The sequence below is a fragment of the Scyliorhinus canicula genome, chromosome 7 (genome assembly GCF_902713615.1).
Source record: "Scyliorhinus canicula chromosome 7, sScyCan1.1, whole genome shotgun sequence".
NCBI classification, from domain to species: domain Eukaryota; kingdom Metazoa; phylum Chordata; class Chondrichthyes; order Carcharhiniformes; family Scyliorhinidae; genus Scyliorhinus; species Scyliorhinus canicula.
The window spans coordinates 57,441,034-57,459,343 of NC_052152.1; the positions used below are offsets into that span (position 1 = coordinate 57,441,034).

Consider the following 18,310-nt stretch of genomic DNA (forward strand, 5'->3'; position numbering starts at 1 on the left):
GGACGGCCCGACCCCAGGGACTAGCTGCCGTCCAGATGGGTCTCTGGAAAGGGTGGTCCCATCGATGCTGGAGATGCAGTCGCAGAGCCAGGGACTACATGAGGGGTTGTCAGCAACCATCCAGCACCTGCAAGTACAGTTGGAGGAGTCCAACCGCCTGCAGGGGCAGGATACGGTGCCAACCATGCATGCCACCCAGGCCAACACCTCCCGGGTGGTGTCCGCAGTGGAGGCCTTGGGGTGACGTTTTCGGTCATGGGTCAGGATGTCCAAGGCCTGGGGCACTCTGTGTGGGTGGTAGCTGAGGCACAAGCCAGGTCTGCCCTGTCCTGTACCAGAGACACCTGTACTTTGCAGCAGCGTTCCAGAGCTTGCCCCAGTCACAATGGATCATGGCGTCGAGGGCATTGGCATGGCACTGGCTGACCTGAGCCAGTCACAGAGAGAGTTGGCCCAGTCCCTGTGCTACATGGAGAGCGGTTGTGGTGATTGTATATCTGTGTAGATGCAATACAACTGAGCAAGCACTAGAGGGAGCACGGATAGATATATCGGGATAGATATTTATTAAGACACAAGGAACAACAGAGCAGTCACCAGGGTTGGCAGCGCCATGTGTCGGGGGAGACTCCAGAGTTCCTTTCGCTTGCACTCCATTCTAAGGTGTAGCCCAGGGGCTACAAGAGCAGGGAACGACCCCGCTAATCCTGCGTATGTGAGAGAGACTGAGTGAGAGTGTGTGTGACAGTGTGTGCCTGGCTCACTCCAGCCTCGGGGTTCTCACACACCCTTAACTCCACATACCAACACACACTCACACCAATTCACACAATGGTGTTTTTGAACTGCTGCTTCAGTCCAAAGCAGGAGGCAAATCTGCCAGCCCCATATGATGCAGTATAGGAGAGGAAGTGTAAATCAGCCTCTGAGGCTAAAGCTCTGGCAGCTCAGGCAGTCTGAGAGCCTGGTTCTTGAAGTGCTGATCCTGTCATGAATCTAGGCCACTTTATCTAGATTTTCCAAATTTCAATCAATTTGTACTTAAGTTTACATGAATATTCAGGACCGATTATTTATTTATATGATTAAGTAACATTCGTGGCACGATTTGAATACACGTCAAATTAGATTCAATACTCAAAACAGTGAAAATTTTAAATAATGAAATCATGCTTTCCTTGACAAATTTTCACTTAAACCAGCTGTTCTTCAATTTAACTACAGTTTGTGATGCAAATCTAAATTACGCAAGCTAATCTTTTTTTAAACTTTAGACTTCTAATAATAATAATCTTTATTAGTGTCTCTAGTAGGCTGACATTAACAGGGCAATGAAGTTACTGTGAAAATCCCCCAGTCGCCACATTCAGCCGCCTGTTTGGGTACAATGAGGGAGAATTCAGAATGTCCAATTCACCTAACAAGCCTTCTTTCGGGCCTTGTGGGAGGAAACCGGAGCACCCGGAGGAAACCCACGCAGACACTGGGAGAAAATGCAGACTCCTCACAGACAGTGACCCAAGTCGGGAATCGAGCATGGGACCCTGGAGCTGTAAAGCAACAGTGCTAACCACTGTGCTGCTGTGCTGCGTGGATATTACTCCCCATAACCATATATGTTACTCCCCATTCACACTATTCCGATCAAGTCAAAGAAGGATAGAGAAGTACAGAAATGCCCCTGTGGCAGGTGTCAGCCCTGCTCTCAGACTGCCTGAGCTGCCAGAGCTTTAGCCTCAGTGGCTGATTTACACTTCCTCTCCTATACTGCATCATATGGGGCTGGCAGATTTGCCTCCTGCTTTGGACTGAATTTTGTTTATTGCTTAAGTACTATTTTCAAGCTGTTTGATTTAAATTTCTTAACATTCTATAAATATGTCTCCTGCTGGTTTAGCAATTACAAATCTATATTAGCGTTTTTTAAAAGATTGACACATTGTGTATTGTTAAAATGCAGTGTGTTAAAACAATTTGTTACTCCTGCAGGTCTGCCTGGTGGTAAATTTTTGGAAAGAGTGCGAATAAAAAAACCTGGCCAGGAAATTTTTAAGAGTGAGCTTTCTGAGTACTTCACGCAGCATGATCTGCACATTGGAGCTAAGCTCTGTCTTTATGGCAACTACTTTTGTTTGGTGGACGCTGACGAGTATACTTTCTGTTACATGGAGAAGAATGCAGATGAAGTAGGTTATAAGTTATTTTGGTTGCTCTTTATTTTCTTTTTGTTACCGTCATAATATCGGATTTCCTGTAAATAACTTTGCACAAAATACTTTGGGACCTGCAGCCAAAAACATGGGCCATTTCAGTCCAAGATCTCTCAGTACAGCATAAGAAGTTAATTGACTCCTCAATCTGGTCCCTGAGGTGGTATTTAGAGGGAAAACAGGAAAATGTAGTCAAACAGTTCATGTCAGCACCCAGGAAAAGCATGGTGTTAGGAAACGATATTGTTTGTGTTTGATGTCTGTTGTTCTTCATCAGAGGATCCATCTATGGATTGCCACCTTGCTGCAGTGTAGAGGCTTGAGTGTTCTGATGATCCCAAGAGTGATGCCGTCAGGAGTCTTAACTCCTGGCAAGGGCACCAATGACGGTAAGGTCAAAGCGGAGGAACCAGACAAAGCACAATCCAAAACAAGCCCTCAACAGTGGATCAGGTGGAAGATACTCGTAGGGTATCAATGGCTGCGATGGCAGATGAAGGCTGCAGCAGTAGAGATTCCTAGTCGTAGAGATTCCCTTATCCCTGGAACTGGACCTACTTTCTGTCAAAGACCATGTGTTTGTTGATGTGTATTCCCACATTAAAAGATGTCCCACACAAGGTGTCTACTTCGTGGAAATCAACCCATACCCCCCACACAAACAAGCCTTGCGGTGAAAAGCGATAGATGAAATTAAAATTGCTTATTGTCACAAGTAGGCTTCAAATGAAGTTGCTGTGAAAAGCCCCTAGTCGCCACATTCCGGCACCTGTTCGGGGAGGCTGGTACGGAAATTGATCGCGTGCTGCTGGCCTTGTTCTGCTTTACAAGTCAGCTGTTTAGCCCACTGTGCTAAACCAGTCCCAGATGATGGGAACAGGACTGTGAGATCTGGAAATCCCTAACTTTGGACCCGAAACAAGATGGTGGAGTTTGATTCTGTCCTTTTGCTCTTGGAAAACAAACAGGAGAGCGCTTTGCCGGCTTTCTTCATGACTGAGCTGCCCTCTTTAGGATCCACTCTGCTCATCCTGCATGGGGAAAGGGCTAGAAAAGGTGTCCTAAAAATAGTCTGTTACATCTCCAACCTGGCTGGAAAACTGCATCCACGGACTCATCTACCTGCTGCCAGAAAATCAAAGTTAAACTCAATTTCGGAACCTGTAATGTATGAACCCTCCTGGATAGCAAGAAAAACAATCAACTGAAATGGAGAACTGCCCTTGTTGCCCTTGAACTCAGGCACTTCAACATTGATGTTGCTGCCCTATATGAGATGTGAAGGGCAGCTAAGGGAAGAAGGTGTTTGTTGCATCATCTTCTGGAGAGGGAAAACCTGAACATCAGCCTAGGACGCATGGAATTGGAATCGACATCAACAATAAGCTCCTCATCTTAGAGATCCTTGTCAGCATCAATAAACACTTCATGACTCTCTGTCAACAACTTGCCAAGACCAGCAGGCAATGGTCATGAATGCCGACTCGCAACCCTTGATGCCAATGATGAGTTCAAAAGAAAGCTTCGTGCTCCACCCTGGACACCATAGTCTTGAACATTCCGAAGGAAGATATGATCATCCTCCTTGGGGACTTCAACACCAGGGTTGGAAAGGACTTTCAACTCTGGAAAGGAACTATCGGAAAGGAAGGAGTTGGGAATTGCAACTCCCGTGAGGTTCTCTTGCTCAGTAAATGCGTGGAACACCAACTCATCTGCACTAACACACTGGGATAGATTCCCCGATCCCTGACGCCGAAATCACGTTCGGCGAGGGGGCGGAGAATCCCCAAAGGCGCCAAAATCAGGGGATGCTCCGGCCTTATTCACGGCTTCAGGCCATTGCCTAAGGCCTGCCCCGCGATGCTCCGTCCCCGACCGGCTGAGTTCCTGATGGTGTGGGACCTTCATGGTGTCACGCATCGTGACCTTAGTGTGGCGGCTGCAGACTCAGTCCGGTGCCGCCACAATCGGGGGAGTGCCGATCCGCAGGCGGGGGGGGGGCTTCATTCTGGGCTGGGAGCACTGTGTGGGGGCAGTCCGGGGATCGCGAGCAGCTGAAGGGGGGTACTATTCTTGCGGTCCGGGTCCGTGGGCTGAGTCCGCCATGAAGCACGGCGCAGTCACTGCAGGCTGCCGCTGTGCGCATGCCCAGCTCACTGTTCCTTCAAAAAGGCAAGTTCAAGACTTACGGGAGACATCCACAAACAAATCACTGGCACATGATCGACTGAAAATTGAGACCAAAAGGATGCCCTCTTCAACAAAGTGATGACCAGTGCAGATGTTTGCTGGACAGACCACCAGCTCATCCACTCCTCTATGCCCATCAAATTCCACCAGAAGCAGCAGAAGGTGGAGAAACAGCTTAGAAAAAAGATCAACAATGAGCGTTCATGAACCAAGCATGCTAGTGAACTTCCAACAATTTCTTCACCAAAATCTCCAAAGCATTCATTCTAATGGAATGGAAAATAATTGAAAAAAGCTGAAGTCAGCCATCATATCAACCTGTGAAGAAACCATCGGCTGCAAGACCAGGAAACACCAAGGTTGGCTTGATGAGAATGGCCACACCATCCAAGACCTCACCGACAAGAAGAGGAAAGCTCTCCACGCCTCGCAAAATGACAGAACCAGCAAGACAAAGAGGAGAACTCATCAAAGAACAAAGGAGGAGGTACAAATAACTAGGGAAATCAGGAACCAATGGTGGACTGAGAAAGCTAAGGAGCTACAACTCCTTGCTGACAAACATGACGCCCGGGGTTTCTTCCATGTCACTAAGGCAATATATGGATCCAACACCCGAGGCCTCAAACTGGTGCGGAGTAAGGACTGAATGCTCTTGAGAGACAGAGAAAACATCTGCCTTCAATGGAGAGAACAATTCAAAGAACTCCTAAACCATGATACAATCATTGTTCAGGATTTGTTCAAGGAAATCCCCCCACTCCCCATCAAAGATGATCTTAGACTCCCACCAAGCATGGATGAAGTCCAAAACCACCATTAAACAAGTGAAGAATGGAAAAACTGCAGGAGTGGACAGGATTCCAATGGAGATTTTGAAACTTGGGGGGAAGAGATTACCCGTCATCTCTATCACTTGCCCCTCAAAATCTGCGACAGAGAAGTAATCCCTGTCGACCTCAGGAATGCTTGTCATAGAATTATCATAGAATTTACAGTGCAGAAGGAGGCCATTTGGCCCATCGAGTCTGCACCGGCTCTTGGAAAGAGCACTCTACCCAAGGTCAACACCTCCACCCTATCCCCATAACCCAGTAACCCCACCCAACACTAAGGGCAATTTTGGACACTAAGGGCAATTTATCATGGCCAATCCACCTAACCTGCACTTCATTGGACTGGGAGGAAACCGGAGCACCCAGAGGAAACCCACGCACACACGGGGAGGATGTGCAGACTCCGCACAAACAGTGACCCAAGCCGGAATCGAACCTGGGACCCTGAAACTGCTATCCACAATGCTACCATGGTGCCCATGTTGTCATCGCCAACATCCTCACGAAAGGAGACAGAGTGGGCTGTGGAAACTACCACGGAATCTCCCTAATCTCCATCGCCAGAAAGATCATCATCTGAATCCTCATGAGGTGCCTTCTCCCAGTGTTTGAAGAAATCCTTCGGGAAAACCATTGTGGCTTCCGACCAAACACAAATGACTGCTCACAATATTAACAGAAAAGCAATCAGGAGCCAATATCGTTCCTTTAGCTGTTGCTTTAATAAAGGCATTAACCAGCAGAAAAATGAAAAGGAAAATACAAGTGCATTTAATGTTTATTTCCTAATTTGACAACAGTTTAGTTCACAGTATTTTTGTCCTTTTGTTTTATTCTACGATTTAATATCAGTTTCATTTTTGTTTAACTTCCCTTGCACTAGTACCAAAAGGCTAATATTTGCACAATTCTGACCAAGCTCAAAACAACTGGTGATTTACATTCCCTTGAAATAAAAAGGATGCTTTCAGCTCACGATCAAAGAAGGATTGGCATAATTAATTATGATGATTTCAGGTGAGCTCCATGATCTGTATTTCTAATTGGCCAAAAATGTTTTCTCACAGTATTCATAATGTGATGGTCCATGTGCTTTTGTGGAACATAGGGGCTGGATTCTCCAGTGCACGGCGCAGGAAACGCAAATCGTGATTGGGCGGTGAATAGCCTGGGCGCCATGGTCGTGAAGGGGAGTAGGAGGCTAAAAAACACTGAAAAACTCTTGTCGAGTGTCGAGTTTGCTAAGTGTTGGCTACCAGGCCTGGATGCAGTAGCAGGAAGCGACTTGGTGCCATTGCTATAGTCTGCCTTTTAAACGCACCCCTTTGGTGCTACTTACAGGCCCTTGGCTGTTTATTCTGGTGAGTGTTGCCTGTATCCTTTGAATTCTCAGATGGCATCTGGTCATCTGGGAGCCCACTTGAGGTGCCCCTCTGGACACCTTCATACCCCAACTGTTTCATCAAGGGCGTGGCCAAGCTCAATCAGGGGCCCAGCTGGTGTAGGCACCCTTCAGAAGCGCTGCCCCACTGCAGAGGAAGTTGCAGATGTCACCTGCACCATGGCCTTGAATGTAGAATCTTGGAGCAGATTCACCCCTTGTTGACCCTTTATTCACCCTTCCTGATTCTCTGCCCCCCACAGGGCAGAGGTCTCACCAGTGACTCCCACCCCTCCGGATCACCAGCTGCCACCTTCTTGTGAGGCTGGCAGCACTGACTGCCTCTGCCCCCACCTCTCAGGCGATCTTCAGGAGGGCAGGCTTGAGTCTGCGACCCACCCTGGGTAAGAGGATGTCACTCAGCTCCTCACTAGCGTAGAGCTGTGGGTCCATCTGAATTCAGGGGGCAAGTCTTTTGTGAGCCATCTTCGTGGCTGCAATGAGTACGTGATAAGTGGAGCAGCTCCTGCTGTCAGACTCTTCAGCGCTAACTCTGTTCCCAGTGGTTACTATGCCTGCTGGACTGGGCATTGCTCTGAATTTATTTTTTAAATTTGCAAGATGTGACTCACTTACCAAAAGCGCCCCCAACAGAAGTTCAAATTGTACACGATTCCTTCCCGGCAGCGACACTTAGGGCCGATTTATCAGCTGTTCACGTTTGCGGAATATTCCAGTCCCACCAATGATACATGGGTTTCCCGGCGACGAGGGGTGCAGTCAATGGGAAATCCCATTGACAACAGCGAGACCATAAAATACTCTGCTGCCAAAAGACATGTGGCAGGTTGGTTGGTAAATTCCGGCCTTCGTCTCCCAAACAGTGAATGCCCAATTAAGAGCTAGGATCTAATTTTTGGTTAAAGAAAAACAGCTGTGTTCCAGTACATTATCATGTGACCTGTTGCAGCACAGATCCCAGCGTGCTATGCAGTGGCACAGAAAACCCAATTGGAAAAACATTTTTCCAAGTGCCATAGAATGGCATGTCAGGGAAGCTATTAGTGCCAGCGGAGACCTGTCCTGATTCTCTGCTGACGGGAGAACTTAGACTCCCGAGCGGAGAATCCCAGCCAGTGTGTCTGTCTGGCTCGCTCGCAGTCTCACCCACTGTGGGAGTAGGTATGTGTCGGTGTGTGGGGATGAGAGTGAATGAGAATCCTGAGACTGGGAATGAGCCAGACACACCCACATATACACTTATTCCCTCTTTCTCTCTCATATAAACACACTCTCATACTCTCACACAAACACACAAAGCACGATCTTTTAAAACATATTTAGAGTACTCAATTATTTTTTTTTCCCAATTAAGGGGCAATTTAGCATGGCCGAACCACCTATCATGTACATCATGGGTTGTGGGGGTGAGACCCACATACACGGGGAGAATGTACAAATTCCACACATACAGTGACCCGAGGCCTGGATCGAACCTGGGTCCTCAGCACTGTGAGGCAACAGTGCTAACCACAGCGCCACCGTGCCACTCATTGGGCACAATTTAATGGAAAAGCTTTTCAGTATAGTTGCGAGCAGCAACTGGTGTGAGTTTCCCGACACTTAAGCCTGCGAGGCTGTCACCGGTATAAAACGTTAAGTGGTCCACGTAACGAGCCCCAATTGGCTCCACACCGCAAATGAAGGTCCCATCGGCTGATTTGCCAGATTGCGTACACCAGCTCCCTGCCAACAAGGGGGAGTAGCACTTAAACTGAGACTGCAGAGCAAACCCCACTCAGCTCACAGCATGCCACCGAGGGGACCAATCCCAAGATTCAGGGATATCGACCTGGCCAGATTGTTGGATGTGGTTGAACCCAGACGGGATGACCATCACCAGGACGACAGGCACCAGTGCAGCAAGAAGATCAACAAACTGCACCAGGCTGCATTGGTCGGATGGCGCCGGCCTACCCGCCACCCCCGTTCCTTTCACCCCGGAGGAAACCCACGCAGACACGGGTAGAACGTGCAGACTCCACATAGACAGTGACCCAAGCTCTGAATCGACCTGGGTCCCTGGAGCTGTGAAGCAACTGTGCTAACCATTATGCTAATGTGCTGCCCCACTGAGAGGGCACTGGGGGGGGGGGGGGATGGGGTTGGGGATGTGGGAGAGGAAGGGGGAAGGTGGGATGGGGGGAAGGGGTGGGTTGATGCATTGGAAGGATGTAGAATGAAGGAGGGGGCGGCACCATCGGGGGCCAGGGGCAGTTGTGCAACATTAAAAAACGTTGCACCCAAGAAAATTACGCCTCTGGCACTTTCTTCCACAACGCAGGCCGACCGTGAATCCCCTGCCTCAGCCACCTTGGTGTGGTGGTCCTGGATGCCCCCCACAGGCACACCATGTGCAGGCGATGAGTGTGAGCGAGCACTCAGCAGACAGGCAGGAGTCAAGACTATAGCTTTGGTTGAGGAGCACCGGCGCTCAGAGGGTTATCATCACCCCCGTGCCTTCGACAGTGATCAGCTGACAGTGTCAACTCATTCCCTTCTCCCTGGGGTGATGTGACATAGACCCTGAGAGGGTAAACAGGATGAAGGGAGGGGTTGGGGCATGTGGGGAGAATGGGTGGGAGTGAAGGGCGGAGGGAGGATGGTGGGGACAGAATGAGATGACGGACAGGCGAAGCAGGCGAGGATGAGGACCTCCCTGGCCCTTCGGGCTTGCTGGACACTTGCTGCACCGTCTCCCCAGCCTTCTGGACCTTCATCACTGCCACCTGTCCATCCTCCAGCTGGTCCTGTGGGTCGTCCCTGGACTCGCCCTCCAGCCCCTCCTGGTCCGGCGCCTTTTCGTCCTCCTCATTGGAGGTGGCTGCATATCTCAACTTCCAGCACGTCACTCCGCTGCCATATCAGGTTGTGGAGGGCACAGTGGACCACCAGGAAGCAGGCGCCTCTCTGGGGGTGTGCACAACCAGAGCCGTTGAGGGATCATAACCGCATTTTGAGGAGTCCGATGCACCGCTCAATAACAGCCCAGGTGGCCAGATGGGCCTTGTATCGGGTGTCCGCATCGGTCACTGGCTTCCGTACCTGCATCATTAGCAAGGTCCTCACCGGGTACCCCTCATACACAAGAGCCAACCAGTACCCTGGGGTGGTCCTCGAAGAGGCTGGCGATGTTCCACTGCGCCAGGATGTAGCTGTTGTGCATACTTCCTGGGAAGCGTGCACACATTTGCATGATCTTCATGTGGTGGTGGCGCACAAGCTGGATATTCAGGGAGTGGAACCCCTTCCTGTAGATGTATGGCATTCCCTGACGGCCTGGTGTGCACAAGGTGTCATGCATCCCATCCATTACCCCCTGGACCTGGGGTATCCCGTCAATGGCAGCGAACCCTGCTGCACGGGCGTCTTGTTGGGCCTGGACCATGTCAAAGTTTATATAGTTTGCTGCCCGAGCAAACAGAGCAAGCATGACCTCAGGGATGCACTTGTGGGCTGTAGCTTGTGAATTGCCAGAGGTCCCGCTCGAGACCTGAAATGATCCTGAAGCATAGACGTTCAGGGCTGCGGTGACCTTGACGGCCACCGGGAGTGGATATCCTCCTCTTTAACGTGGTACCACGTCCGCAAGGACTGGCACAGGTGCCGCACCGTCCCTTTGTTGAGGCGGAGCCTCCTGGGGCACACGCTCATGTGTTTGAAAGACCTGCGATTCCCGCACACCTTCGGCCGTCACGGGCCTCCCCCTCTGGGTCCCGCCGTGGCCTGATGGGCGGCCGGATCCTCAGTGTGTGGGATGAGCCCCTGCACATGGGACACTGCCTCAAGTCTCTGACGATGCTGCTGCCACCGCTTTTTCCGACGTCTGGCTGCCTGGCCTGTCTCACCCGCAGGTGCTGAGACACCCAACCCCACCAGCCATGGGGTGACCCCTCCACTAATGGTGGCCACCCCCCCCCCCCCCCCCCCCCCCCATCTGGGCTCCCCCTACTGAACACTGGGGCAACAACCCCAGTGCCCCGGGCTCATTGCCCGGGAGTGAAGAATGCTCTGAGAAAAAAAATTCCTCGTCACCAATATAATAATCTCACCAAGACCAGTCTTCAAACATCATACCCTTTTATTTACAGAACGGGAAAGGCCATAGGCACGGCTTCCAGCACACAAATCCAAGCCCAGGGAACTACAGAATACTGGCACGGGGTGAAACAGCAGATTTTAAACTCCCTTTGCTCGTTTACCATTGGGCTAGCTCCTGTTTGCTCAATGGAGCCATTTTTGGTTTTTATGGCCACCATAACACAAGGACTCTACTTCCATAACCTTTTCAGGAAGAGAGCTCCAGAGACTCACAGCCCTCTGAGAGAAAAAAAATTCACCTCATCTCTGTTGTAAATGGGTGTCTCCTTGGGCTGGATTCACCGATCGCTGACACTGAAATCGCATTCACCGATCGACCGGAGAATTCACTTTTACACTGGAATTGGGGGGTGAGGCGCCGTTTTTACTGATGATCCCCCCTCAAAAACGCAGATGTCACCTGAGGCCCTCTCCCGATGATCCGACCCCAAATGGGCCGAGTCCCCGATGGCATGAAACACGTGTCCTCACAACATTCAAGGACCTCGCGTGGTGGACTGTGTACAGCGCCGCCAGAGTCGGGGGGGAGAGCCATTCCGTTGGCGGGGGGGCGTTGGTTGGGGGTGGCGAGGGAGGGTACAGGGGGACAGTTTTTGGGAGGCCGGGCCCGCGCGCAATCGACGCCATGCTGTACGGCGCGACCGCCACCAGCCGCCGCTGTCCACATGCGGGGCCATGGACATGGCCATCCTGCGGTCATATCCGCAGGTAAAGCTGGGGGCTTTACATTGCGTGGCTGCTAGCCCCCCACTGGCCGGAGGATTGATGCGGGAGCAACGCCGACTTTCTGGTCGTAAGACCAGACGGATCCTGCGGACATAGCTGCAGAATCGTAGAATCCAAATAGTGACCACTAGTTTTAGATTTTCCCACAAGAGAAAACATCCTCTCCACATGAACCTTATCAAGACCCCTCAGGCTCTTTTCGTCTCAATCAGTTCCAGACTCCAATTCTCAGTGCCCTGATCAAAAAAGGTTAAGCAAGCCCACTAACATTGTTAGTGCCTATTTTTATTATTTTACATTTGCCACTCTGGATAATCTCTTTGTAAAATTTTAAAACTTAATCCGTACCTGGCTTTGTCGCACCAAAATGTATCAGTTTACCTTTGGAATGTCTGGAAGAGTGCATCTGAGGGCATGTGTAAAAGACAAGATGGATGCAACTTTTATTTCTATGTATTACTGCACACATTTTCGAATAGATGATGGTCTGGTAAGGTTAATTTCCATGGGGATTCTCTCACTTGTCCAACCTAACTTCAGCAGAAGAGCCACAGAAATTCTGAGCAAACAACTGGGATCATGCTGCATGGTGAGGAGAATTTCCATCGCTTGAAAACCCAGTTTCATATTAATTTCTTAGATTAATTACCTATTCATTCATATTAACTGTTACTTGGCCTTTAATGATAGTGCTTGAATTTCTGAAATTTGACTTCTTTTACACAATGATTATTTATTGCACTAATTATATTTAGTTGGACTTGTACTGGGGGTTATATCTTGTGATTTTACCTGAAGTAGAATGCTTTTGTACTTCTGATTGCTGATGTTATTTATTGTCTAATTGCTATCAGTTAGTCAGGTAACATTACAAATATAGTATCATCTACAGATGCAATATATTTGAACGCTTGAATTTACTTCCATTTTCAATATGTTATAGATGATTATTACTGCCTGCAAGAATTTAGTTATTCTTTGTTTTTAAACAGGAATATTGTGATTCAGATTGGAGAAGGTCTGCTCACTGAACATGAGGTCATGACAATAGGTCGCTATTATAGCATCCGTGAAGAACAAAAGACAGACATTTGTCTCATACTGCACGTTGTCCAAGAGGCATTGAGGAAGAGCGCCTTTGAAGATTTTGTCAAAATATCTGATGCCTTTATCTATGAGGATCGACAAAGGTAACAACTGTAGCAATAAATACCGGGCAACTATGTCAGTTATCAGTGAATTCCGAGCATTCTTCTAGTGATTTGGAATGTAATATTTAACCATATTATCCATATTCTTCAAATTATAGGGTGGCACGGTGGTGCAATGGTTAGCACTGCTGCCTCACATCGCCAAGGACCCGGGTTCGATCCCAGCCTCGGATCACTGTCTGTGTAGAGTTTGCACATTCTTCCCGTGTCTGCGTGTTTCTCACCCCCACAACCCAAAGATGTGCAGGTTAGGTGGATTGGCCACGCTAAATTGCCCCTTAATTGGAAAAGAAGATTGGGTACTCTAAATATATATTTTTTTAATTTTCAAGTTATGAAATGAAATGAAAATTGCTTATTGTCACAAGTAGGCTTCAAATGAAGTTACTGTGAAAAGCCCCTAGTCGCCACATTCCGGCGCCTGCTCGGGGAGGCTGGTACGGGAATTGAACCGTGCTGCTGGCCTGCCTTGGTCTGCTTTCAAAGCCAGCGATTTAGCCCAGTGTGCTAAACCAGTTATATTCTGTCTGCAGTCATTTTGAAGTACTGGGCTGTAAATATCTCACCTGTTTATGAAAGCAATTAATTAGAGTCATAGAAATAATTATATATTTTCCAAGCTGATCTTTTAGCAACAGCATAAGAGAATTTTAGCTTTTGCTATTGTCTCAGATTAAAAGCTCTTTAAAGCATTAATGTATACATGTTTCTTGGTCATTGATATTATAATTTTAACTTTCTGAGATTTTATATGAAATTCATCTGTACATTATCTAAGCATTTTGCTCTTCCTGAACAATTTACTTAAAATGTTATAACAAGAATGTAAAAAAACAGAAACCAAAAAAGAGAGAATAACTTAAGCATTTTATTACATGGAGGCCAAATACATACATACTTTGCTGAAATTTGTTATTGCCAATTTTTGTCCCTTTTTCTTCACACATGGTAAGTTCATGAGCACCAATTGCCTTTGCTACCTTATGCAAGTGTCCAATTTTTAAACTTCAGCCTGTGAGTATGGTGAACTATTTGATCATGAATGGCATCACAGCCAAGACTAATTAGGACAAATCCATAGACATCTATTTTCTTCACCTTGACCACATGCATGATTTCTTAGACCTCTTGTGGCACTGCTGCCTTAGGTCCCAGGAGTTATTCTTCCGTTCTGAGGGCAGTCCTTCAGGGTCTCTTGGCCCGATGCCTTACCATGGCATCTCTCCTCTTGCAAGCATTAATATCTCCAGTGCTGTATCCATGTGTCTGGTTCTCTCTGTGTGCCTTGGTGTTCAGTTTGTCAGACTTTAATTTAAGCAATCTTTTTTTGCAGCTTCCTTTTAAGAGGCAGTCTGCCTTTAAGGAAAAGCAAGCTGCCTGCACCATGTAGTATGTAGCAACACTCTCTGGTGTGATGTACCATCAATTCGATTCAAGACACATTTAGGATCCAAACTGTGGCTTTAATCAGCTAGTTGTTAGCCCGGTGGTCGACTACAGAGAATGGACGACCGCCGTGAACTCTGGGTACTTATACCCCGCCTCGGAGGCGGGGCCTACTTGCCTCTCGACCAATTGGAGAGCAGTCACATGACCAGTCCCAACCAATCGGACGAGAGGCACATGACCAGCCAGAGCCAATGGGAAGCCAGTGCTCTGCACCAATGGCAGTGCTCATATCCATACCACACATGGTGTCTCCTGCTGTGTACTCTGAAAGCCCGGAAACTTTCCCAACAATCATGCAAATAAGGGGGAGTATAGGCAATTTTTGAATCTTATCCACCTCAATCTGAATGAGCATGGGCATTGCCTCTGTACCCAAAAATCAGGGTGAATGAATTCCACGCCTATTTTTTTTTTTGCAGGTCTATTTCCGGTATCCCTATACACATTCTATATTCGGTGATTAATTCTCACAAGTAATGTTAAACCTTAGTTCAGCAGCTCAGTGGTCACCATCTTAGAATTATTGCAAAGCTACACAATTTGGCTTAGTTATTTTGATATATCGCAATTTAAAAACAGATAACCATAACATAATATTAAGTCACTTCAAGTGAGAAGCAGTATTCTGCAGCTACTCTCAGTAACTATTTCCATATACTATCACATAGGATGAGGAATCCTATAGCAGATAGTGTTCAATGTCATCCAACTTCTGAAAGTGAATAAAAAACAAAGTCTATGAATTGTAGAACCTTTCCATCCTGCCCCTCAATTCAAACTTCACCTTCGAGTGTTAAAAACCCCAACAGATATCCCCACCACGCCAGGGCACAGGATGGAGAAACTGGCCTCCACCCCAACAGGACCTGCCTTCGGGCGATCAGCGAGGCGAAAGCTAAAACATCTGCCTCGGCACACGCTTCCAACCCCGGCCATCCGATACCCCGAATATGGCTTCCAGACGCCCGGTTCAAGCTTCATATCTTCCACCTTCAAAATCACCCTGAAAACCTCCCTCCAGCTTTGGACAGGACCAGAACATATGAACGTGATTTGCGGGGCCTGCCCTGCAACATTCACAAACATCCTCTACCCACTCAAAGAGCCGGCTCATCCTCGCCTTTGTGAGGGGCGCCCTATACACCACCTTCAGCTGTATCAGCCTCAACCTCGCACACAAAGTTAAAGCATTCACCCTCCGGAGCTCCTCACACCACAACCCCTCCTCCATGCTCTCTCCCAACTCTTCCTCCCACTTTGTCTTAATCCCCTCTAACGGTGTCTTCTCTTGTCTCAGATTTGCCCATAAATCGCCAACACCACCCCTTCTTCATTCCCCCTGTCGTCAGCACCTCCTCCAACAGTGTGGATGCCGGCGCCACCTGAAAGCTCTGTATCTGCTTCTTAGCGAAATCTTGACCTGCATATACCTAAACATTTCCCCCTGCCCCAACCCAAATTTCGCCCCCAGCTGCTTCAGTCCCGCAAACTCCACCCCCCCCCCTCCTTTAGTGCCCTGACTCCCTTCTCCTCCCATCTCCAAAAATTTGCGTCTCACTTCCCTGGCTCAAATCTGTGATTCCCCTGAATCAACATTTCCCTTGACCCCACCCCCAGCCTAAAGTGCTGGCGCGACTGCCTCCAGATTTTCAACATCGCTACTGCTACCGGAGTCCCTGAGTATTTCCCCGGGGCCATCGGGAGCGGTGCTGTTGCCAACGCCCTCAGCCCCGACCCCCTGTTCAGACTCTCCTCCGTTTTAACCCTCGAGGAGTCCCCCGCCCCCCAACCCAGCTCCTCACCTTCTCAGCATTTGCCGCCCAGTAATAATGTAATAAATTTGGAGAGCCCAACCCCCCTGACTGCTGCCATCTCTGCAACAGCACCTTCCTAATCCTAGCCACCTTCCCCCACCCCATATATACGAGGTAATCATCTTTCAGCCGCCTTGAAAAATGCCTTTGGCAGGAAGATTGGCAGGCAGTGAAAAATAAACAAATATTGCGGCAACACATTCATTTTAATTGCCTGTACCTAACCTGCCAGTGACAGAGGAAGACCATCCCACCTTACCAAGTCCGCCTTCACCCTCCCCACCGAACTAGTAATGTTATACCTACAGACCACCCCCCCATCCCCAATCCCATGCCACATGAACTCCCAGATATCTAAAGTGGGTCCCTTCCATATGGAATGGCAGCCCCCCCCCCCCCCAACCCTGCCCCCACCCCTGGCGGAGAGACCACGAAAAATTCACTTTTATCTACATTTAGCTATACCCCGAAAAAGTACCAAACACTCGAAGCAGTGTTCACAGGATCACAGGAATTTGAGGCCCACATCACTTCTGAATGTGGACGTAAAGGTGTTGCCGAAGGCATTGGCGGGTAGGTTGGAGGAGTGGCACCCGAAGGTGATAGGGGAAGATCAGACGGGGTTTGTTAAGGGGAGGCAGCTTTTTGAATATTAGGTTACTGAACGAGGTTAAGGCGCTGGCAGAGGGGAGGGAGATAGAGGTAGTTGTGGTATTGGATGCACAGAGTCGGGGTATTTGATGGCGGTTCTGGAACGGTTTGTGGTTGGGCCAAGGTTTGTAGATTGGGTAAGATTGCTGTATAGGGAGCCGAGGGCGAGTGTCCACACGAAGAACATGAATTTGTGCTACTTTGCTCTGCACCGTGGGACCAGGCAGGGATGTCCTATATCCCCACTGTTGTTCGCGCTCGTGTTGAGGAGTTCGGAGGGGTGGAGAGCGGTAGAGCATAGGGTCTTTATATATGTGGAGACTTACTGTTGTATCAGAACCGAGTGTGTCGATGGGTGTCGATTAATTCCTGCATCTCCCAATCCTCCCCAGGTGGCTCCGATCTATACAATCTCTCGAAAAACTCCTCAAACACCCTATTAATCTGATCCGGAGCCACCACCACCTATCCCAAACCTGAAAAATTTCCCTCGCTGCTGCCTTCCTCCGAGGCTGGCCTGCCAACATACGCCCTGCCTTCTCTCCATATTCGTAAACGCTCCCCTCGCCCGCTTCAGTTGGCATACCGCCTTCCTTGAGGACAGTCGGTCAAAGCTCGACTGCAACTCCTTCCTCTTTTCCAACTTCGCTGGATCCCGTCTTCGCTGGATTGACGGTGAATGCTCACTCACTCCCTTCTTCACGACTGTTTTCCTTAGCCATTTTGACACCCTTTGCCTCCCTTATATCTTCCTACATTCACTCATTCACAAATTGCCCGCAGGCCCGGACTTGAAAACTCCTAAAAACAGGAGCCACCTAACATGCGGCTTCCCCTCTACATGCCACCACCGGAAGTCCAACTCAAATGTCAGTTATCAAAAAAATTGAAGGGACATCTTTTAAAAAATTGGTGCCCTCTTCTGCTCAACAACATCTCGCTTATCTTTGTCTGTTTTGACAGGAGGCCTGTTAGACCATTTTTTGGTACAAAGCAAGAGCTGCAATAATCTGAGAGGTTCCTATGCACATGAACAGTACAGCTATGCACTGGGGGAGGGACCTTGATTGTTGCAAGATGTGCATTGTTTAAAATATCCCAACCTTAAATTGCAAATTTCCTCCATTTTTTTCTCATCCAATGTACATCATCTGAAGAAAATTTGGAAATTTAGCACCGAGTTTTTTTGATGTGCATTTTTCTCCTTAACTGTACCAATAACCAGGTGTCATCATTGTAGTCTTCAAGTGTGCAAGTCATGACTTATTTAATGTTTTTCCTTATTTTTTTACAGAACTGGATTCTTGCCAGTCCAGGAAAGTAGAAATATTTTGAAAGGTTTCCAGCTGCCTATACCAAATGAAATTCTTGATGAAATGATTTCAAAGTAGGTTTATATAACGAATAGAAATTCTGTGATGTGCAATCGTTGATGAATTGTGTACCTTTTGCAGCAGTGTGATAACAGCATTAACCCTCCAGAGAAAAACATTGCAGTGGGAATTGTTTGCATTAGGTCATTTTAAGGGTTATAAGAAGATTCCATTTGCACATTAGTCAATTTTCATGCTCGTATTTGGAGTGGAATGGAGCATTAGCATCTACAGAATTTGAGAAAAAGAAATTGTGCCATTCTGCACACATAACCCAAAACAGGCAGAAACCTAAAATTCATATG

General features: G+C 48.2%; 1 protein-coding gene across 1 annotated transcript in view; it reads left to right on the forward strand.

The window, feature by feature from the left end:
- efhc2 (EF-hand domain (C-terminal) containing 2) overlaps window positions 1-18,310 on the forward strand; it is a 218,498-nt gene that overhangs the window by 179,554 nt on the left and 20,634 nt on the right. The window contains exons 10-13 of the mRNA XM_038802085.1: window positions 1,990-2,186; window positions 6,123-6,256; window positions 12,500-12,697; window positions 17,927-18,019. Coding sequence (XP_038658013.1) covers window positions 1,990-2,186; window positions 6,123-6,256; window positions 12,500-12,697; window positions 17,927-18,019 — 622 coding nt within the window. The remainder of the gene's footprint in view (window positions 1-1,989; window positions 2,187-6,122; window positions 6,257-12,499; window positions 12,698-17,926; window positions 18,020-18,310) is intronic.